The sequence below is a fragment of the Ammospiza caudacuta genome, chromosome 3, assembly GCF_027887145.1.
Source record: "Ammospiza caudacuta isolate bAmmCau1 chromosome 3, bAmmCau1.pri, whole genome shotgun sequence".
NCBI lineage: Eukaryota > Metazoa > Chordata > Aves > Passeriformes > Passerellidae > Ammospiza > Ammospiza caudacuta.
Window position 1 is genome coordinate 118,756,467 of NC_080595.1, and position 22,257 is coordinate 118,778,723.

General features: G+C 65.1%; 1 protein-coding gene across 1 annotated transcript; it reads right to left on the minus strand.

The window, feature by feature from the left end:
* Nucleotides 1–3,422: 3,422 nt before the first annotated feature.
* LOC131555505 (collagen alpha-1(I) chain-like) lies at nt 3,423–20,153 on the minus strand. Its single transcript, XM_058801542.1, has 10 exons — nt 19,754–20,153; nt 18,932–19,561; nt 18,472–18,657; nt 15,715–15,850; nt 11,404–11,644; nt 10,417–10,790; nt 9,639–10,074; nt 6,390–6,478; nt 4,379–4,574; nt 3,423–3,464 (listed from the first exon to the last, which is right to left on the minus strand). The coding sequence occupies exons 1-10, from the start codon at nt 20,151–20,153 to the stop codon at nt 3,423–3,425; spliced, it is 2,730 nt and encodes a 909-aa protein (XP_058657525.1).
* Nucleotides 20,154–22,257: the final 2,104 nt, after the last annotated feature.

The following is a 22,257-nucleotide window of genomic DNA, read 5'->3' on the forward strand; positions in this document are numbered from 1 at the left end:
ACAGGGATGGGGACGAGGATAAGGATGAGGATGGTAATGGAGACAAGGACAGGGATGGGGACAAGGACAGGGATGTGAACAGGGATGTGGACAGAGGCAGGGACAGGGACCAGGATGGGAATGGGGACAAGGACAGGGATGGGGATGGGGATGGGTTTAAGAATGCGGATGGGGACAGGGACAGGGATGAGAGCAAGGATAGGGATGAGGAGAGAGATGGGGATACGGATTGGGAGAAGGATGGAAATGGGGATAAGAACAGGGATGGGAATGGGGGAAAGGACAGGGATGGGGAGAGGGATGGGAGATGGAGATGGGAATGGGGACAAGAAGAGGGATGGGGATGGGGACAAGGAGAAGGATGGGAGCAAGAACAGGGATGGGGACGGGGATGGGGACAAGAACAGGGACGGGGACGGGGATGGGGACAAGGACAGGGATGGGAATGAGGACAGGGATGGGGACAAGGACAGGGATGGGAAGGGGAATGGGGATGGGGATAAGGACAGGGATGGGGACAGGGAAAAGGAGAAGGATGGGAGCAAGAACAGGGACGGGGACAGGGATGGGGATAAGGACAGAGATGGGAAGAGGGATGGGAGATGGAGATGGCAATGGGGACAAGGACAGGGATGGGAATGGGGACAAGAACAGGGATGGGGACGAGGACAAGGACAGTGATGGGGACAAGGAGAAGGATGGGAGCAAGAACAGGGATGGGGACGGGGATGGGGACGGGGATGGGGAGAGGGATGGGGATAAGGACAGAGATGGGAAGAGGGATGGGAGATGGAGATGGGAATTGGGATAAGGACAGGGATGGGGAGAGGGATGGGAATAAGGACAGGGATGGGAATGGAAATAAGGACAGAGATGAGGAGAGATGGTGAGATGGAGATAGGAATGGGGATGGAGATGGGGACAAGGATGGAGAGAAGGGGACCAGGACAGAGGCAGGGACCACTTCACGAGGGTTTTCAGCTGAATTTGGTGCATTTGGGCGTGCAGCACCTTTGGCTGTTGTGACATGCCACCCAAGGGTGTCACTTAGGGAGGTAATTAACCCCTTGTTGATTGCCCCCTGGGCTGAACACAGGCTGGGGCAGGGACATGGAGCTCACACCAGCTGCACCCTCCTGATCAGGATTGCCATTTGCAATTCCCTGGGGCAAAACCAACCCAAGGGAAATGCACCTGGAAAAAAACAACCCAAGGAAATGCACCTGAATAAAACCAACCAACCCAAGGAAAATGCACCTGAATAAACCAACCCAAGGAAAATGCACCTGGAAAAGCAACCCAAGGAAATGCACCTGAATAAACCAACCCAAGGAAAATGCACCTGGAAAAGCAACCCAAGGAAATGCACCCGAAAAAAAGCAACCCAAGGAAATGCACCTGAATAAAACCAACCCAAGGAAAATGCACCTGAAAAAACCAAACCAAGGAAAATGCACCTGAAAAAACGAACCCAAGGAAAATGCACCTGAAAAAACCAAACCAAGGAAAATGCACCTGAAAAAACGAACCCAAGGAAAATGCACCTGAAAAAACGAACCCAAGGAAAATGCACCTGAAAAAAAACGAACCCAAGGAAAATGCACCTAAAAGTGCTTACCCATGGGCAGCCCTGGGGCAGAGCCCGGTCCCTGTCCCTGTGCTGGCACCCCCGGGTAATGCCAAGGCAGGGACATCTCCATTGCCATGGGGCAGGGAATAGGGATGGGTTAGTGCCAGGACAGGGACATGCCAGTTGCCATGGGGACAGGTTAATTCCAGGACAGAGACATCTCAAATGCCATGGGGATGGGTCAATGCCAGGACAGGGACATCCCAATTGTCACGAGAACAGGTTAATGCCAGGACAGGGACATGACAACTGCCATGGGGCACAGAATGGGGACAGGTTAATGCCAGGTCAGGGACATCCCCATTGCCATGGGGTAGGGAATGGGCACAGATTAATGCCAGGTCAGGGACATGCCCATTTATATGGGGACAGGTTAATGCCAGGACAGGGACATGCCAATTGCCACGGGGACAGGAGCCATGTCCCACAGTGCCTGCTCTGTGGGTGCCACACACAAGGACGGGGCTGGCTATGGCCACTCCTGGCTCCCCAAGCCCTGGCAGTGCCCACACAGCCAGGGTGTCCCTGGGGAGGTAATTAACCCCTTTTTAATTGCCCCCTGGGCTGAACAGTGCTCCGGTGCCATTCCCTGTTCCTGCAGGCACAGGGAGTGGGGGACTGTCCCTGGAGCAGGACTGTCCCCAGGAGTGGGATTGTCCCCAGGATCAGGACTGTCCCTGGGACCAAGCAAGACTGTCCCTGGAGCAGAATTATCCCCAGGAGCAGGATTGTCCCCAGGACTTGGATTGTCCCCAGGAGCGAGCAGGACTGTCCCCGGGATCAGGACTGTCCCCAGAAGCAGGACTGTCCCTGGGAGCCCCAGGATCAGGATTGTCCCTGGGGTAAGGACTGTCCCCAGAGCAGGACTGTCCCCAGAGCAGGACTGTCCCCAGTAGCAGGACTGTCCCCAGTAGCAGGAAGGACCGTCCCCAGGATCAGCACTGTCCCCATGAGTGATCATCACTGTCCCCAGGATCAGCACTGTCCCCGGGAGCCATCAGGAGTGTCCCCAGGATCAGCATTGTCCCCAGGATCAGCACTGTCCCCAGGAGGGATCAGCACTGTCCCCACGAGCGGCTGGCGAGCCGCAGCCGATGCCGCAGTCCCGGGGAAGGATTCCAGCAGCAGCCTGCGAGCACGGAGCCGTGTTCTGCCATCCGCCAAGTGTTTACCAGCTCCATCTCCTCCCCGGGTTCCTGTCCCCTCCATCTCCATCTCCTCCCCGGGTTCCTGTCCCCTCCATCTCCATCTCCTCCCCGGGGTGCTGTCCCCTCCATCTCCATCTCCTCCCCGGGGTGCTGTCCCCTCCATCTCCATCTCCATCTCCTCCCCCGGTTCCTGTCCCCCGGCCATGCGGCAGAGCTCGGGTTCGATGGCAAAGGGCAGCGAGGCTTCCCTGGGGCCGGAGCAGCTGCGGGAGCGGAGATCCCGCATTGGTCATGGCCGCGGTCACCGCACAGAGCGCGCACTGTTCGGCACGGCACAGCTGCCAGATGTGCTGCCCCGCCCTTCCCTTCCCTTCCCTTCCCTTCCCTTCCCTTCCCTTCCCTTCCCTTCCCTTCCCTTCCCTTCCCTTCCCTTCCCTTCCCCCGCACGGCCGCACATCTGGCCGGGGAGAGCGGGACTGGGGCATCAGGGCGGTGACAGAACCCCCGATGCCCGCTGGCACCAAGGCGGGGACGCCCACAGCAAACCCCGGGCCTGGGGACATCGAGGTGGCGACGGCGCTGTCGCGTACCCGGCTCTGGCACCGCGCCGGGGCCGCCCGCTCGTCCCCCGGGCCGTAACCCTCTCACTCCTCATTAGAGCCGTAATTAATCCCGATTGTTCCCGGCTGCAGGGGGAGGGGCAGCTCCTGCTCGGCCCCACGGAGACCCCAAGAGCCCCATGGACACCCCAGGAACCCCATGGACATCCCAGGAACCCCATGGACACCCCAAGAGCCCCATGGACACCCCAGGAACCCCATGGACACCCCAAGAGCCCCATGGACACCCCAGGAACCCCATGGACATCCCAGGAACCCCATGGACACCCCAAGAGCCCCATGGACACCCCAGGAACCCCATGGACACCCCAGGAACCCCATGGACATCCCAGGAACCCCATGGACACCCCAAGAGCCCCATAGACGCCCCAGGAACCCCATGGACATCCCAGGAACCCCATGGACGCCCCAGGAGCCCCATAGACACCCCAGGAGCCCCATGGACACCCCAGGAACCCCATGGACACCCCAGGAGCCCCATGGACGCCTCAGGTCTGGTGCACTCCAAGGAGGCCGCGGGAGCCCCACAGAGACCCTGAGGACCCCAAGTGCCCCATGGAGGGTCCCCAGAAGCTCAAGCACCCCAAGGAGAGAGCACGGGCGCCCCAAACACCCCGTGGACACCCCAGGGTCTCTGTGCACCCTCAGGGACCCCCTGTACACCCGGTGTCCCCCAACACGGGGCCGGGGGCTCGGCTCAGCGCCAGGTCCCGGGGCTGCTCCCCCGGCCCCCCATCCCATCCCATCCCATCCCATCCCATCCCATCCCATCCCATCCCATCCCATCCCATCCCACCCCATCCCATCCCATCCCATCCCACCCCATCCCATCCCATCCCATCCCATCCCCGGCTCGATCCCTTCATCGCTGCCCCCCCTGCCCTTCATCCCAGCCCCCTCCTCCTCCTCCTCCTCCTCCTGCCCATGGGTGGCACAGGTGACGCGGGTGCGGCCCCAGGCTGTGCCCATCCCGTGCCCACCCTGCCCGCCCCGCGGCTCCGTGTGGCACTCGCCGTGTCCCCAGGGACGGGGCACCGCCCGCGCCGTGCCACCGGTGCCACCGGCGCTCCCACAGCCAGGGGTGGCACGGGCCCCGGTGGCACCGGGGGACACTGAGCCCCTTGCGGGATCGCGGTGCCCGCGGTGCCCGCGGTGCCCGGGCTGCGGCCATCGCCGCTGAGAGGAACCGGCCGCGGTTGCATAACCGGGAAACGAGGTCAGGCGGGAGGGACAGCGGGGACAGCGGGGACAGCGGGAACAGCGGGGACAGCGGGCACGGCCGCAGCTGCTCTGCTCTCCTCCCCGGGCGGAGGCAGCGGCAGCGGCACGGCGGGAGTGGTACCGGGACACGGTACCGGGACACGGTACCGGGACATGGAACCGGGACATGGAACCGGGACATGGTACCGGGACATGGAACCGGGACATGGTACCGGGACACGGCACTGGGACACGGCACCGGGACACGGCACCGGGACACGGAACCGGGACACGGAACCGGGACACAGAACCGGGACACGGCACCGGGACACAGAACCGGGACACGGCACCGGGACACGGAACCGGGACACGGCACCGGGACACAGAACCGGGACACGGCACCGGGACACGGAACCGGGACACAGAACCAGGACACGGCACCAGGACACGGAACCGGGACATGGCACCGGGACACGGAACCGGGACACAGAACCGGGACATGGCACCGGGACACGGCACCGGGACATGGAACCGGGACACAGAACCGGGACACAGAACCGGGACATGGAACCAGGACATGGAACCGGGACACAGAACCGGGACACGGCACCAGGACACAGAACCGGGACACAGAACTGGGACACGGCACCGGGACATGGACAAGGACTGGCACTGGGACATGGAACCGGGACACAGAACCAGAACATGGCACCAGGAGTGGCACCGGGACAGGGCACCAGGACACGACACTGGGAGTGGCACCAGGACACGGCACCAGGGCATGTCACCAGGAGTGGCACCAGGACACAGCACTGGGACATGGACAAGGACTGGCACTGGGACATGGAACCGGGACACAGAACCGGGACATGTCACCAGGAGTGGCACCAGGACACAGCACTGGGACACGGAACCAGGACACCAGGAGCACCCAGCAGTGGCAGTGCCAGCAGCTTGCGGGCCCTGGGGCCACGATGCCACCACAGCTGAGTCTCGGGATCCCTCTGGCCGTGGGACCATCACAGTCATGTCCCTTGGGTCACCTGAGCCATGGTGGCACCATGCCCGGGTCCCCTGGGGTCCCTCCAGTGCGGGTGGCATCACACCTGCGTCCCTCGGGGTCACCATCCCTTGGCCACCAGCGCTGCCACCCTCACTGCCCCATGGCACTGCTCAGCTTGGCAGCTGTGTCACCAGTGTCACCACACCTGTGTCCCCAGGGCCTGGCACAGGTGGCCAGGGAGGGTCACCCCCACCCTGGCACACAGTGACACTGCCAGGACATGGTGACACTGCCAGCACACGGTGACACCCTGGCACACAGTGACACTGCCAGCACATGGTGACACCCTGGCACACAGTGACACCCTGGCACACAGTGACACTGCCAGGACATGGTGACACCCTGGCACACGGTGACACCCTGGCACACAGTGACACTGCCCAGCACACAGTGACACTGCCCAGCACACGGTGACACTGCCAGGACATGGTGACACCCTGGCACACAGTGACACTGCCCAGCACACGGTGACACTGCCAGCACACGGTGACACCCTGGCACACAGTGACACTGCCAGCACACGGTGACACTGCCAGCACACGGGCACACCCTGTCCCACTGTCACACGGTGCCACCAGCACTCCCCAGGCCGTGTCACCAGCCCGGTTTAATTTGGAGCCGCCCCCAGGCATGAATAATTAATCCCTAATTAACCCCATCCCGCCCCAGGGACCCGCCCTGCCCTGCAGCTGTCACCGTGTCACCGTGTCACCGTGTCACCGCGTTACCGCGTTACCGCGGTGCGGTCACAGGGCTGGCTGGGACCCCAGGGACACCCCAGTGTAGGGGTGGCAGCAGCGGTGGCAGGGGACGCTGCCTGGGGACAGCAGGGGACACGTCCTGCCCGGGGAGGGGGACAGGGCTGGGGCTGAGCTGCTCTGGGGGCACGGTGGCTCTGGGGACATGGGGACACCATGGGACATCGTGGGGACACCACAGGGCTCCTCAGCCTGCAGGGGATAGAACTGCCACCCCCGTGGGGCACGGTGGCGCTGGAGACATGGGGACACCTTGGGGACACCCTGGGGACACCCTGGGGACACCCTGGGGACACCACCGGGACATGGGGACACCAAGGGGACACCACAGGGACACCACGGGGCTCTCAGCCTGCAGGGGATGGAGCTGCCACCCCCGGGGGGCACGGTGGCGCTGGGGACATGGGGACACCGTGGGGACACCATGGGGACACCGTGGGGACACCATGGGGACACCGTGGGGACACCGTGGGGACACCGTGGGGACAGCAGGGCCTGCTGGGGAAGGTGGATGAGCCATGGGCATCCTCCTCTTCCTCCTCCTCTTCCTCCTCCTCTGCCCAGCCCAGCCCATGTGGGGCTGCTCCCCAGCACGGGATCAGAGAGTAAATCCCAATCCCAGTCCCAATCCCAATCCCAATCCCAGTCCCAATCCCAATCCCAATCCCAATCCCAATCCCTGCCCATGGGATCAGGGGGTAAATCCCAGTCCCTGCCCATGGGACCTGAGGGTTTAATCCCAGCCCATTAGGACCCAACCCATGGGATTTGCAGGGTCTATCCCAGCTCAGTGCAATCCTGCCCGTGGGATTTGAGGGTTTAATCTCAGCCGAGCAAGACCCTGCCTATGGGATCTGAGGGATCAATCCCAATCCCAGCCCAGCAGGACCCAGCCTGTGTGATTTGGGGGATCAATGCCACTCCCAATCCCAGCCTGTGTGATTTGGGGGATCAATGCCACTCCCAATCCCAGCCTGTGTGATTTGGGGGATCAATGCCACTCCCAATCCCAGCCTGTGTGATTTGGGGGATCAATGCCACTCCCAATCCCAGCCTGTGTGATTTGGGGGATCAATGCCCATCCCAATCCCAGCCCGTGAGATTTGGGGGATCAATGCCAATCCCAGCCTGTGTGATTTGGGGGATCAATGCCCATCCCAATCCCAGCCCGTGAGATTTGGGGGATCAATGCCATGCTCTGCTCCTTCCCAGCCGGGCTCCCCATCGGTTCACCCCTGGCAGCGAGCAGGGCCTGTCCCGCAGGGAACAGCCGTTAATTAGCATTGTTAATTAATGCGCTATTCCGCAGTGCCCCCCCGTGCCCCGGGAGCTCCCAGCACGGAGGGAGGGCCAGGGCAGCCCTGCCCAGGGGCCCCTCTCGGGGCTGCGCTCGCTCCTGGCACAGCCGGGCACAGCCGGGCACAGAAAGGCACAGCCGGGCACAGCCGGGCACAGAAAGGCACAGCCAGGGCACAGCCGGGCACAGAAAGGCACAGCCAGGGCACAGCCAGGGCACAGCCGGGCACAGCCGGGCACAGAAAGGCACAGCCAAACACAACCTGGGCACAGCCAGGGCACAGCCGGGCACAGCTGGGGCACAGCCAGGGCACAACCAGGGCACAGCCAGGGCACAGCCGGGCACAGCTGGGCACAACCAGGGCACAACCCAGGCACAGTCCAGGCACAGCCGGGGCTCAGAAATGCACAGCCAGGGCACAGCTGGGCACAGCCCGGGCACAACCAGGGCACAGCCAGGGCACAGCTGGGCACAGCCCGGGCACAGCCAGGGCACAGCCAGGGCACAGCCGGGCACAGCTGGGGCACAGCCAAACACAACCCGGGCACAGCCAGGGCACAGCCAAGGCACAGCCAAACACAACCCGGGCACAGCCGGGCACAGAAAGGCACAGCCAGGGCACAGCCGGGCACAGCCAGGGCACAGCCAGGCACAGCTAGGCACAGCCAGGGCACAGCCGGGCACAGCCGGGCACAGCCGGGCACAGCCAGGGCACAGAAAGGCACAGCCAGGGCACAGCCAGGGCACAGCCGGGCACAGCCAGGGCACAGCCAGGGCACAGCCAGGGCACAGCCGGGCACAGCCAGGGCACAGCCAGGCACAGCCAGGGCACAGCCTGGGCACAGCCAGGGCACAGCCAAGGCACAGCCAGGGCACAGCCGGGCACAGCCAGGCACAGCCAGGGCACAGCCGGGGCACAGAAAGGCACAGCCAGGGCACAGCCGGGCACAGCCAGGGCACAGCCGGGGCACAGAAAGGCACAGCCAGGGCACAGCCAGGGCACAGCCGGGGCACAGAAAGGCACAGCCAGGGCACAGCCAGGGCACAGCCAAACACAACCCGGGCACAGCCGGGCACAGCCTGGGCACCGCCGGGCTCTGTGCCACAGCCTGGCAGCCCCAGCGGTGCCCAGACGGTGCCCAGGGGGTGCTGGGTGCTCCGAGGGTCCCCCCAGAGTCCCCCCATCCTCAGCACCTGCCCAGGCCTGGATCAAACCCGGGCTTTGGGCACTGAAACAACAGCTGTGCCAGGTGCTGGGAGTGGCACTGGCAGCTGCCCACAGCTCCTTTGGGGTATCGGGAGCTTCACCAGCCCAGCCCTGAGCCCCCCGAGCCCCCTGAGCCCCCCGAGCCCCCTGAGCCCCCTGAGCCCCCCGGCTCCTCTGGAGTTCCCCAATTGCAGCCCTGAGCCCCCTGCCCCAAGCCCATTTGGGTTCCCCTGGCAGTGCCCCGTTGAGTTCTCCTGGCAGTGCCCATTTGGGTTCCCCTGGCAGTGCCCAGCTCTCCCAGCCCAGCCCCCCCAGGCCCCTCAGAGGGAACTGAGACCCCTCCCCAGACCCCCCTGCCCCCGGGGCCGAGCGCTGCTGTGGGTCGCTGTGGGTCTGGAATCCCGATGGATCTGTGCCCCCCGAGGGCCCCAGGTCACTCTGGGGTCCCCCCAGCCTCCCCCTGCCCGGGCAGGATCCAGGGAGGGGCAGAGCCCCCGAGAAGTGCTGGCAGTGCCAGGGGTGGGGCTGGCACCGGGGACACGGCTGGCACCAGTGTGGGGACAGGGCGAGAAGGGATGGCTTGGCTTGGCCTGGCTTGGCCTGGCTTGGCTTGGCTTGGCTTGGCTTGGCTTGGCTTGGCTTGGCTTGGCTTGGCCTGGCTTGGCTTGGCCTGGCTTGGCCTGGCTTGGCTTGGCTTGGCTTGGCTTGGCCTGGCTTGGCTTGGCTTGGCTTGGCCTGGCTTGGCTTGGCCTGGCTTGGCTTGGCCTGGCTTGGCTTGGCCTGGCTTGGCCTGGCTTGGCTTGGCCTGGCTTGGCTTGGCCTGGCTTGGCTTGGCTTGGCTTGGCCTGGCTTGGCCTGGCTTGGCTTGGCCTGGCTTGGCTTGGCCTGGCTTGGCTTGGCTTGGCCTGGCTTGGCCTGGCTTGGCTTGGCTTGGCATGGCTTGGCCTGGCTTGGCCTGGCTTGGCTTGGCCTGGCTTGGCTTGGCTTGGCTTGGCTTGGCTTGGCTTGGTTTGGCATGGCTTGGCCTGGCTTGGCTTGGCTTGGCCTGGCTTGGCCTGGCTTGGCTTGGCCTGGCTTGGCCTGGCATGGCCTGGCTTGGCTTGCCTTGGTACTGCACAGCTCTTGACCACACTTGGCTTGGCCCGGCCTGGCTTGGCACAGCACAGTTTAGCACATCTTGGCATGACACTGGATAGCCCTTGGCTTGATCTGGCACGGCATGGCTTGGCACGGTACAGCTTGGCTTGGCACTGCACAGCCCTTGACTCTGCTTGGCTTGGCTTGGCTCAGACCAACCTGGCCTGGCTTGGCATGGCATGGTTTGGCATGGAATAGCTTGGCTTGGTCTTCACATGGCAGGGCTTGGCACGGCACGGCTTGGCACTGCACAGCAAGGTTTGGCATGGCACGCCTTGGCACGGCACACCGGGTTCTGTCCGTGCCCCAGTGCAGGAGCTCAGCTCTGTGCCATGCCATGCCATGCCATGCCGTGCCGTGCCGTGCCGTGCCGTGCCATGCGATTCCCTGAGCCGTGCTGGCGGTGCCCGTGCCGTGCCCGTGCTGTGCCATTCCGAGCCGTGCCGTTCTGTGCCGTGCCATGCCCTGAGCCGTGTCCGTGCGGTTCCGCGCCGTGCCGTGTTAAGGCATCCCATGCCGTGCCGTTCCCGTTCCGAGCCGTGCCACGCCCGTGCCGTTCCGTGCCGTTCCGTGCCCTGAGCCGTTTCCGTGCCGTTCCGAGCCGTGCCGTGCCCGTGCCGTTCCGAGCCGTGCCGTGCCCGTTCCCGTGCCCGTTCCCGAGCGGTTCCGCGCCGTGCCCGTGCCGGTGCGCGCTGCCGGCGGGCTCTAGGACCGCGCGGCGGGCTCGGTGCTGCAGTGGAGGCGGCGGCGCTGCGGGAGGAGGCCTGGCCGGGCAGCGCAGCGGCGGCGGCGGCTCGGCGGGGCTCGGCACGGCTCGGCGGGGCTCGGCGGGGCTCTGCGCCGGGCCCGCAGCGGCCCAGGTAACCGGGACAGCGGGACGGCGGGACGGACGGCGGGACGGACGGCGGGACAGCGGCACCGGCACCGCCGGCCCGGCTCGGCTCCGCTCGGGCGCGCTCGGCTGCATTCGGTTCAGTTCGGATGATGCGTTCGGCTCGGTTCGGCTCCGTTCGGCTCGGCCCAGCCCCGTCCGGTTCGGTTCGGGTGGTGCCTTCGGAAGGGCTCGGGCCCGTCCGGAAGCGGTTCGGGTGTCTCCGCGGGGGTTCGGCTCCCTGCGGCTGAGGTTCGGCTCCCCACGGCCGAGGTTCGGCTCCCCCCGGCGCACTTCGGCTGCCTCCGGCGGGGTTCGGCGGGGCCCGGCCCGGCCCGGCGCGGCCCCGATGCGTCCGCCGTCCCGGGCCCGCGGCAGGAAAACACGGCAGGGCCGGGCCCGCCGGGCCCCCCCGGCCCCGCGCCGCCCCCGCCCGGCCCGGCCCGGCCCCGCTCGGCCCGGCCGTGCGAACGGGGGTGGCCGCGCGGCCCGGCCGGCCCGGCCCCCGCGGCGCCGCCGTGTCCTTGAGCGCGGCGCGGGCGGCTGAAGGGCAGCGGGGCCCGGTGGCACCGCGGGCTGTCCTCCCGGTCCCCTCCCGGCCCGCCGTGTCACCGCCGTGTGCGCCCCGGCGGGACGCGGGGCCGCGGCCGCCCGTGCCCTGCCCGCGGCGGGGCCCCCGGGGGAGCGGCCGGGCCGGGCCGGCCTTGCCCGAACTTGGGGGATTTTGCACCAAAAATCCCCCCCGGAGGAGGCGCAGCGCCGCGGGGCCCGCGGGCGGGGGCGGCCGGGCCGGGCCTGCCGGGGCTGCGGGTGCTCGGCCTGCCCGCTCTGCTCCCCCCGGGGGCCCGGCTCCTTCCCCTGCCCTTCCCTCTCCCCTCTCCCCTTCCCCTTCCCTCTCCCTTCTGTCCTTCCCTCTCCCCTTTCGTCTCCCTTCTCCACTTCCCTTCTCCCTTCTCCCCTTCCCTCTCCCTTCTCCACTTCCTTCTCCCTTCTCTCCTTCTTCTCCCTTCTCCCCTTCCCTCTCCCTTCTCCCCTTCCCTCTCCCTTCTCCCCTTCCCTCTCCCTTCTCTCCTTCCTTCTCCCTTCTCCCCTTCCCTCTCCCTTCTCCCCTTCCCTCTCCCTTCTCTCCTTCCTTCTCCCATCTCTCCTTCTCTCTCCCTTGTCCCATCTTCCTCTCCCCTTCCCACTCACTGCCCACTTCCTCATCACTTCTCCCTTCCTCCTCATTTTCCCTCTCACTTCCCCCTTCCTGCTCACTTCCCACTCCCCTCCCACTCCCCTGCCCCTCTGGCTTCCTATCTCTCTCTTCCTTCCCCCTTCCCCATCATTTCCCTTCCCTTTTTGCTTTCCCCTTCCCTTTTTGCTTTCCTTTTCCCTTTTTGCTTTCCCCTTCCCTCTTGCTCCTCGCCCATCCCACTCACTTCCCCTTTCCCACTCCCTCCCCACTTCCCCGCTGTCTCCCTCCCCCCTCGTTTCCCCTCTCTCCCTCCTCCTTCCCCTGTCCCTTTCCCTCCCACCGCCGTTTCCTCCCCCCGCTTCGCTTTCCGGGGTGTTTCGCCTGCGCAAACCTGCGGCCAAATGAGATTTTCCTCCTCCCCCGGTTCCTCTTTCTGCCCTTTGTGTGACGTCGCCGGTGTCACCGCGGGACCGGCCGGGTTCCGTGCTGGCCGCCGCACCGGCGGCCACATCCCGTGGTGGCGGTGACCCCCGGGGGAGCCCCGGCTTGGGGTGGGACCGACCCCGCTGCCCCGGCAGCTCCGGCAGCTCCGGCAGCTCCGGCCCCCTGTGCTGAGTCAGCTCCAAACTTCCCAGTGGAGCGGTTCTGTGACATGGAGCAGCTTTGGCGACATGCAGGAGCTTTGGTGACACGGTGTAGCTTTGGTGATACCGAGCAGCTCTGGTGGCACTGGCTTGTTTTGGTGACACCGAGCAGCTTTGGTGACACCGAGCAGCTTTGGTGACAAGGAGCAGCCTCCGCTCCCTTGTGGAATGGCACCACGTTGGTGCCTGCTGGCGGGCCCGGTGTGTCCTGGTGTCTCCCGGTGTGTCCCAAAGCATCCCGGTGTGTCCTGGTGTGTCCCGGTGCATCCCACTTTGTCCTGGTGCATCCCGGTGAACCCTGGTGTGTCCCAGAGCATCCCGGTGTGTCCCAGTGTATCCCAGTGTGTCCTGGTGCATCCCAGTGCATCCCAGTGCATCCCCATGTGTTCTGGTGTGTCCCGGTGCACCCCAGTGCATTCTGGTATGTCCTGGTGTATCCTGGTGTGTCTCGGTGTGTCCCAGTGTGTCCTGATGCATCCCGGTGTGTCCTGGTGTGTCCTGGTGTGTCTCGGTGTGTCCCAATGCGTCCCAGTGTGTCCCAGTGTGACCTGCTGTGTCTCAGTGCATCCCAGTGCGTCCCAGTGTGTCCTGATGCATCCTGGTGTGTCCTGGTGCATTCTGCTGTGTTCTGGTGCCTCCCGGTGTGTCCTGGTGTGTCCCGGTGTGTCCTAGTGTGTCCTGGTGGATCCTGCTGTGTTCCGGTGTGTTCTGGTGCATCCTGGTGTGTCCTGGTGTGTCCCAGTGTGTCCTGATGCATCCCAGTGCATACTGGTGTGTCCCAGTGCATCCCAGTGCATACTGGTGTGTCCCACTGCATCTCTGTGTGTCCCAGTGTGTCCTGGTGTGTCCCGGTGCGTCCCGCTGATCCTGGTGCATCTTGGTGTCCCAGTTTGTCCTATTGTGTCCCAGTGCAACCCAGAGTGTCCCGGTGTGTCCCAGTGCATCCCAGTTTGTCCCAGTATGTCCCAGTGCATCCCGGTGTGTCCCAGTGCATCCTGGTGATCCTGGTGCATCTTTGGTGTCCCGGTGTGTCCCAGTGCATCCCAGTTTGTCCCAGTATGTCCCAGTGCATCCTGGTGATCCTGGTGCATCTTTGGTGTCCCGGTGTGTCCCAGTGCATCCCAGTTTGTCCCAGTATGTCCCAGTGCATCCTGGTGATCCTGGTGCATCTTTGGTGTCCCGGTGTGTCCCAGTGCATCCCAGTTTGTCCCAGTATGTCCCAGTGCATCCTGGTGATCCTGGTGCATCTTTGGTGTCCCGGTGTGTCCCAGTGCATCCCAGCGTGCCGCAATGACCCTGGCTGGCCGTGTCCCTGCAATACGTTGGCAGCCACCGCTGTGTCCCCAGCCCCTGTGCCTTGCCACGCTGCACCACCCCACCCTGTGCCACCCCGCGCCGTGCCATGCCACGCCATGCCATGGCTGCCACTCTCACTCTCAGAGCCTCAGGCGCTGGATTTCGTGCAGGAAGTTTTACTTTGGCTCATCCCAGTTCTCTTTGGCCCATCCCAGTTTTGTTTTGGCCCGTCCCAGTTGTATTTTGGCACACCCCTTCCCACAGCAGGGCGCGGTACCCCGGGGCAGCGCGTGGGCCGGCAGGTGCCACAGGAGCGTGCCAGGCACGCGTGTGCCACGGCGTGGCACGGCACGGTGCGGGTGTGCTGGGGTGGCTCCGGGCCACGGGATGGGCTTGGGGTTGGGGTTGGGTTTGGGTTTGGTGGGATGGCCCAGGGCCTGGCAAGGTTTGGGGTTGGTGGTTTGGCTTCAGGCCCTGGGATGGTTTTGGGTTTGGCTTTGCTGGGATGGCTGCAGGCCCTGGATTGGGTTTGGGGTTGGATTTGGGTTTGAGTTTGAATGGATGGCTCCAGGCCCTGAGATGCATTTGGGTTTGCTGGGATGGGTTTGAGTTTGCTGGGATGGCTCCAGGCCCTGGTTTGAGTTTGGTGGGATGGGTTTGGGTTTGAGTTTTAGTTTAGTGGGATGGCTCCAGGCCCTGGATTGGATTTGAGTTTGGGTTTGCTGGGATGGCTGCAGGCCCTGGTTTGAGTCTGGTGGGATGGGTTTGGGTTTGCTGGGATGGCTCCAGGCCTTGCAATGGGTTTGTGGTTGGATTTGGGTTTGAGTTTGCTGGGATGGCTGCAGGCCCCGGTTTGAGTCTGGTGGGATGGGTTTGGGTTTGCTGGGATGGCCCCAGCCCTGCTCAGTTTGGGTTTGGTGGGATGGATCCAGGCCCCGCATTGGGTTTGGTTTTCAGTTTGGGTTTGGTGGGATGACTCCTAGGCCCTGGATTGGGTTTGAGTTTGATGGGATAGGTTTGGGTTTGCTGGGATGGCCCCAGCCCTGCTCAGTTTGGGTTTGCTGGGATGGCCCCAGGCCTGGGATGGGTTTGGGTTTGCTGGGATGGCCCCAGCCCTGCTCAGTTTGGGTTTGCTGAGATGGCCCCAGGCCCTGGGATGGGTTTGGGTTTGCTGAGATGGCCCCAGCCCTGCTCAGTTTGGGTTTGCTGAGATGGCCCCAGGCCCTGGGATGGGTTTGGGTTTGCTGGGATGGCCCCAGGCCTGGGATGGGTTTGGGTTTGCTGAGATGGCCCCAGGCCTGGGATGGGTTTGGGTTTGCTGAGATGGCCCCAGCCCTGCTCAGTTTGGGTTTGCTGGGATGGCCCCAGGCCCGGGATGGCTGCAGGCCCCGCTCAGTTTCCCCCCCAGCTCAGGAGGAGCCCTCAGCAGGCTCCCCTCCCCCGGCACGGCCCCGTCCCTCTGGCCCGGTGCTGGGCTCAGTGTGTGCCGGGTGTGGGGCCGGTTCCCGTGGTTCTCCACTGCTCCCAGCCCATCCCATCCTGCTGAGCATGGCCCCAGCCCTGCCCCAGCCCTGCCCCAGGCCCCCAGCCCTGCCCCAGGCCCCCAGCCCTGCCCCAGGCCCTGCTCACCGGGATCAGCCCATCTCCCGGGTTTTCTCCCCGGTACCGGAGCTCCTGCAGCTCCTGGGTGCTCCCGGCGGGGCGTTCCCGTTCCCGGTGTTCCCGGTGCTGCAGCAGGATCCTGTTCCTGCGGGATCCTCTGGCTGCATCCACCCTGTGCCACCTGCAGGGCTGGGCACGGCCTGGCACAGGGGGGCCGCATGCCTCAGTGGCCCATCCCACCCCATAACACCCCATAACGCACCATAAGAGCCCATAACACCCTATAACAACCCATAACACCCCACAACAACCCATAACAACCCATAACAACCCATAACACCCCATAACAACCCATAACAACCCATAACACCCCACAACAACCCATAACACCCTATAACACCCCATAACAACCCATAACACCCTATAACACCCATAACACCCCATAACACCCCATAACAACCCATAACACCCTATAACACCCCATAACAACCCATAACACCCTATAACAACCCATAACACCCCATAACAACCCATAACACCCCATAATATCCCATAACACCCCATAACGCACCATAACAGCCCATAACACCCCATAACAACCCATAACACTGCATAACACCCTATAACACCCATAACAACCCATAACACCCTATAACAACCCATAACACCCCATAACAACCCATAACACCCCATAACAATCCATAACACCCCATAACAACCCATAATGCACCATAACAACCCATAACACCCCATAACAACCCATAACACTGCATAACACCCTATAACACCCATAACAACCCATAACACCCCATAACAACCCATAACAACCCATAACGCACCATAACACCCCATAACGCACCATAACAGCCCATAACACCCCATAATACCCCATAACACCCCATAACGCACCATAACAACCCATAACAAACCATAACAGCCCATAACACCCTATAACAACCCATAACACCCCATAACAACCCATAACACCCTATAACAACCCATAACAGCCCATCCCGCCCCATTATACCCCATCTCGCCCCATAACACCCTATAACAACCCATCCCATCCCATAACACCTATAACAACCCATAACAACCCATCCCACCCCATAACACCCCATAATACCCCATCCCACCCCATAACACTGCATAACAACCCATCCCACCCCATCACATCCTACCCTGCCCATAACATCCCATTATCCCAGCCCATCCCACTATCCCATCCCATTATCCCGCCCCATGCCCTGGGCAGGTGGGTGCTGCTCTGGCTGTGGGGCTGTGGCTGCCCTTGGCTGTGGTGTGCAGCAGGGCAGGGCCTGGTCCTGGGGTGCCCTGGGGTGCTGGGGACTGTCCTTGGGGTGCCAGGTATTGTTCATGAGGCGCTGGGATTGACTCTTTGGGGTGCTGTGGGGTGCTGTGATTGTTCATGAGGCGCTGGGATTGACTCTTTGGGGTGCTGTGGGGTGCTGTGATTGCTCATGAGGCGCTGGGATTGACTCTTTGGGGTGCCCTGGGGCGCTGGGATTGACTCTTTGGAGTGTTGTGGTGCCCTGGAGTGCAGTGAATCAGTCCCTGGGGTGCCATGGGGTGCTGGGATTTACTCTTTGGGGTGCTGAGGGTTGTTCATGGGCACTGTGATTTACTCTTTGGGGTGCCATGGGGTGCTGTGATCGTTCATGGGGTGCCCTGGGGTGCTGTGATTGACTCTTTGGGGTGCTGGGATTGTTCATGGGTGCTGTGATTGACTCTTTGGGGTGCTGGGATTGTTCATGGGTGCTGTGATTTACTCTTTGGGGTGCCATGGTGCCATGCAGTGCAGGAAATCCTTCCCAGGGGTGCCATGGGGTGCTGGGTATTGTTCATGGGGTGCTGGGTATTGTTCATGGGGTGCTGTGATTTACTCTTTGGGGTGCTGGGATTGTTCATGGGGTGCTGTGATTGACTCTTTGGGGTGCTGGGATTGTTCATGGGTGCTGTGATTTACTCTTTGGGGTGCTATGGTGCCCTGGAGTGCAGGAATCACTCCGTGGGGTGCCATGGGGTGCTGGGGTGCTATGCATCACTCTCAGGGGTTCTGTGGGCTGCCATGTGTTTCTCCCTAGGGTGCTGTGGGGTGCAGGGGTGCCATGGGGTGCAGTGAATCACTCCCAGGGTGCTGTGGGGTGCAGTGACTCCATCCTTGGGGTGCCATGGGGTGCAGTGACTCCATCCTTGGGGTGCCATGTCCATCCTTGGGGTGCCATGGGTGCAGTGATTCCATCCTTGGGGTGCCATGGGGTGCAGTGACTCCATCCCTGGAGTGCACCACAGGGTTTGCTCAGTGCAGCTGAGCTCCCCAGGGTCCCCCCCCTTGGGACCAGGTGTATTTTTAGTATTTTTAGGATCGCCCCAGCTCCCACTGGCACTTCACCCCCGAGTCCCCCAGATGCTTCCAGAGCTGTGGCACGCAGGGGCCAAATATTTCACCCCTAAATTACAGCCCCGGAGACGGGGTCAAGGCCACGGGCTGGGGGTGACGCAGGATTTGGGGGACACAGGCTGGGGGTGACTCCGGGGTTTGGGGGGCTCGAGGGTGACTCGGCTTTGGGGGCGCACAGGCTGGGGGTGACTCAAGGCTTTGGGGGTGACTCGGCTTTGGGGGCGCACAGGCTGGGGGTGACTCACGGCCGCCGCTCCTGTCCCCTCTCTGAGTCAATCCCGGAGCCGTTCCGTGCTGCTGGCAAGGAGGAGGAGGAGAAGGAGGAGGAGGAGGAGGAGGAGGAGCGCGGCGGCGGCAGTGACTCAAAGTGACAACAACAATAATAATACGCTGCGGCACTTGTCACGGGAGAGGCGCTTGGCCGGGGTCCCTCGTGCGTCCCCACGGCCGCCGGCGCACGGGGGACCCCGGCCAAGGCGGGGGTGTCACCGCCGCTCGCGGGGTCACCTGGGGACGGGGGGGACACTGCGGTGACGGCGTCCCACGGGCACCGGGGGCTGCGGGGGACACCCCGCTCGCCGTCACCTAAAATGGCCGGTTAAGGTCCCTGCAGGCTCCCGGCTGCGGCACGGCACCGCCGAGGTCCCGAAATATATATATATATATATATATATATATATATATATATATATATATAAAAGAAAAAAAAAAAGAAAAAAAAGGAAAGAAAAAAAAAGCAAAAAGGCGGGATTTCGGGTGGGTTTTCCATCCATTTTCGTGCCGGTGGCTGCCGCGTGTCTCGCCCAGCCGGCGCAGGTAACCCAGTTCGGAACGCCTCTGCCGCCGCGCCGAGCGTGACTCGCCGCTCCCGCCGTGCGGCAGCGGCACCGCCGGGGCCCCCGGGAGGGCAGCGCCGCCAGCACCGGGGACACACGGGCCGCGCACGGGGAGCGCCGGAGCGCCGGAGCACCGGGCGGGCTCCGTGCCCGCGGCCGGGGGATGCCGCCGAGGCCGGTGCCGGCGGCCTGAGCCTGAGCCAGGGCACGGGGCCGCGGATCCCCCGGGCCGGGCCGTGCCGTGCCGTGCCGGTAAGAGCGCGGGGAGCGGGGCCGGGTCCCGCGGGCCCCTCCGGGATGGGGCGGGCGGCGGGAGGCGGCCGGGCCGCGGCGGATCCCGGCTTTGTTCGGCGGCCGGGGCTCGCTGCGTGCCGCGGGGCTTGTGCGCACAACAACTATTTTTAGAGCCTTCGGAGACCATGTTGGCTGGAAGCGAATCAAAGCCGCCAGCAGCGCCAGGCGGGCCCGGCCGGGAGGGAGGGAGAGGGGCTCGGCCGTGCCCCGGGGCTGCCGGAGGGTCCCCGCTGCCGGCGGGACCGGGGGCGGCACGGCGGAGACCCCCGGCTTGGGACCCCCGGCTTGGGACCCCCCGAGCGAGCGCGGCCGGGGATCCCCCGAGGTGCAGCCGCGGTGTCCCCGGTGCTTCCCTCCCGCTGCACGTGTCCGTGCCGTGCCCAGCCGTGCCGTGCCATAAGCGCCTCGGGGCCGTGCCGTGCCGTGCCGAGCCGTGCCGTGCCGTGCCGAGGCGCGGCGGGAGCGGGGTCCCGGGGGACTCGGGGATAGTGGGGGGCTCAGGCAGCGGCACCCCGGGAGGCGACTCGCAGGGGAACGGGGGGCCGAGGTACCGTGCCGGGCCGTGCTGTGCCGGGCCGTGCCGTGCCGTGCCGTGCCGTGGGGCTGCCTGGTGGCACCGCCGCTGACAGGGGGGCAGTAGCGGTGGTCTGGGGGTGCGGGGGGTGCCGGTGCCAGCCCCGGCCCGTCACCGACGGCATCCCGGTGCCCACGGGCCGAGCGTGCCCGCGGGGCGCTGGCGTGGGGTGGCAGCGCTGTGCCACCCAGGGGACCGGGGCTTCCCCGGGGGCTCCCCGGGCTGCCGAGGGAAGGGGGCCGGGGAGTCCCCCCCCAGCGCCCGCTGTGCTTGGGGTACAGCGTGCACCGCACAGCCCCAATCTGCACCCCCAGATCCCACACCCCAACCCGGCACCCCCAGCCTGCGCCCACCCCCCACTCCCCTGCCCTCCCCATCCTCCCCCCACCCCGCGGGAGGGGCCGCTCGGGGGGCACTGGGGCAGGGGGCTGAGCTCCCCAACTGCCCCCCAGCACCCCAAATCCCGGGGGCTGTGTCGGGGGGCGGCTGCAGCCCCCCAGCAGCCCCCCAGCTGCCCCGGGCGCGGGCCGGGGGATGCCCTGGGCTGGGAGCGGTGCCGTCCTGCCCGGCCCGGCCCCCCCGAGCCCCCGCCCGAGCCCCCCGCCCGCCGCTGGGAACGGCTGCGGCTGGAAAGCTCTAGAAACAAATTGCAGCTCCGGTGCCAAAGGCAACAGCAGCCCCGGCCATGGCGAATGCAGCGTTTGCCATAGCAACAGGTGCCGGCTGGCGCCTCCCCCCCGGCCCCCCGCATGCGGCCCCCGGAGCCCGCAGGCATCGCCCCGCACCCGGGACCCCGCACCCGGCACCCCGCACAGCCAGCACCCCCCGCACCCGGCACCCCCGCACCCGGCACCCCCCGCACCCGGCACCCCCCGCACCTGGCACCCCGCACCCGGGACCCCGCACAGCTAGCAACCCCGCACCCGGCACCCGGGACCCCGCACCCGGCACCCCGCACAGCCAGCACCCCCCGCACCCGGCACCCCGCACCCCGTCCTGCACAGCCAGCACCCCCCGCACCCCACAGCCAGCGACCCCCAGCCCCCTGCAGCCAGCACCCACACCCTGCATCCCCCCAGAGCCTGCACCCGGGACTCTGCGCCCCGCACCCCGTCCCGCACAGCCAGCACCCCCCAGACCCCACAGACAATGTCCCCCGACTCCCTGTACCCAACACTCACACCCTGCATCCCCCTGGGCCCCCAGGCAGCACTGGGCACCCCTGTCCTGCACCCTTGGCACCCCAGAACCCTGCAGGTGATGGCACTACCAGCCCCTCACTGACAGCACCCCGCACATCCTGCACCATGCAGACACTACGCCTGGTACCCCACAGTGTGCACCCAAACCCCAAACCCTGCACCCCAAACCCTGCCCTGTGCTCCCCCTGCAGCGTGTCCTGCATCCCACAGTGTGCCCCCTGCACCCCACACACCCTGCACCCCAAACCCTGCCCTGTGCCCTTGCAGCGTGTCCTGCACCCCACGTGCCTCTCACGCTGTACCCTGTACCCTGCACCCCACAGCCCTGCTGCCCCCGCACCGTGCACCCCACAGAAGGCACCCTGCACCCCTCGTACCCCACACTGCTCACAAGGTGCACGGTGCACCCCAAAACTGGGCACCCCGTGGTGTGCAAAGGGCACCCACGCTGAGCATCGGGTGCTGGGTGCCCTGCACCGCACTGTGCACCCTGTGCCCTGCAGCCTGTGCCCACAGCCTGCACCCCACACCATGGGCACTGTGCCCTACAGCTGCGCCCCTCACCATGGGCACTGTGCCCCACACCATGGACACTGTGCCCTACACCCTGCACCCTGCACCATGGGCTCTGAGCCCCACATTCCGCACCCCACACCATGGACATTGTGCCCCACAGCTGCACCCCCGTAGGCTCCCCACATCTCACACCATGCCCCCTGTGCCCCACAGTGCTCCCCATGCTCTGCACCCCTCACCACGCAGCCTGAACCCACACCGTGCACCCCCTGTGCACCCCTCACCCACACCCCACACTCCTGACCCTCACCCTGCACCCCTGTGCCCCTCTGACCGACACCCCTGACCCTCACCCTGCACCCCTGTGTGCCTCTCACCCCACACCCCGACCCTGCATCCCCTGTGCGCCTCTCACCCCACACACCTGACCCTCACCCTGCACCCCTGTGCGCCTCTCACCCCACACCCCGACCCTGCATCCCCTGTTCCCCCTGCACCCCTGACCCTCACCCCGCACCCCTGCGCCCCTGGCCAGGCCGGGATGTTCTCGGGCACCGTGCGGGGCACTGGCGGGGCATGAGCCCAGCCCAGCCCGGCCCGGCCCGGCCCGGCCGAGTCAAGGCTGTGGCACGTTAATAATTGCCGGGGCTGGGGCCGGGCCGGGGGCCGGCGGGGGCGGGAGCAGCCCCTGACCCGCGTCCCTCCGCTCTCCCCGCAGGGCCAGCAGCGAGCAGGCAGCGGCATCGGGGACGGCTCCGGGACC

Excerpts from the sequence above, each read along its gene's own strand:
- LOC131555505 (XM_058801542.1), bottom strand. The coding sequence starts at position 20,153 with ATGGGGAGGGCAGGGGAGTGGGGGGTGGGCGCAGGCTGGGGGTGCCGG. Across the intron at positions 19,562-19,753 it reads GCACAGCACGGCCCGGCACG|CGGGAGGGAAGCACCGGGGA; the intron begins GTACCTCGGCCC and ends GGACACGTGCAG. Across the intron at positions 18,658-18,931 it reads CCGCACGGCGGGAGCGGCGA|GTGACGGCGAGCGGGGTGTC; the intron begins GTCACGCTCGGC and ends CGGCCATTTTAG.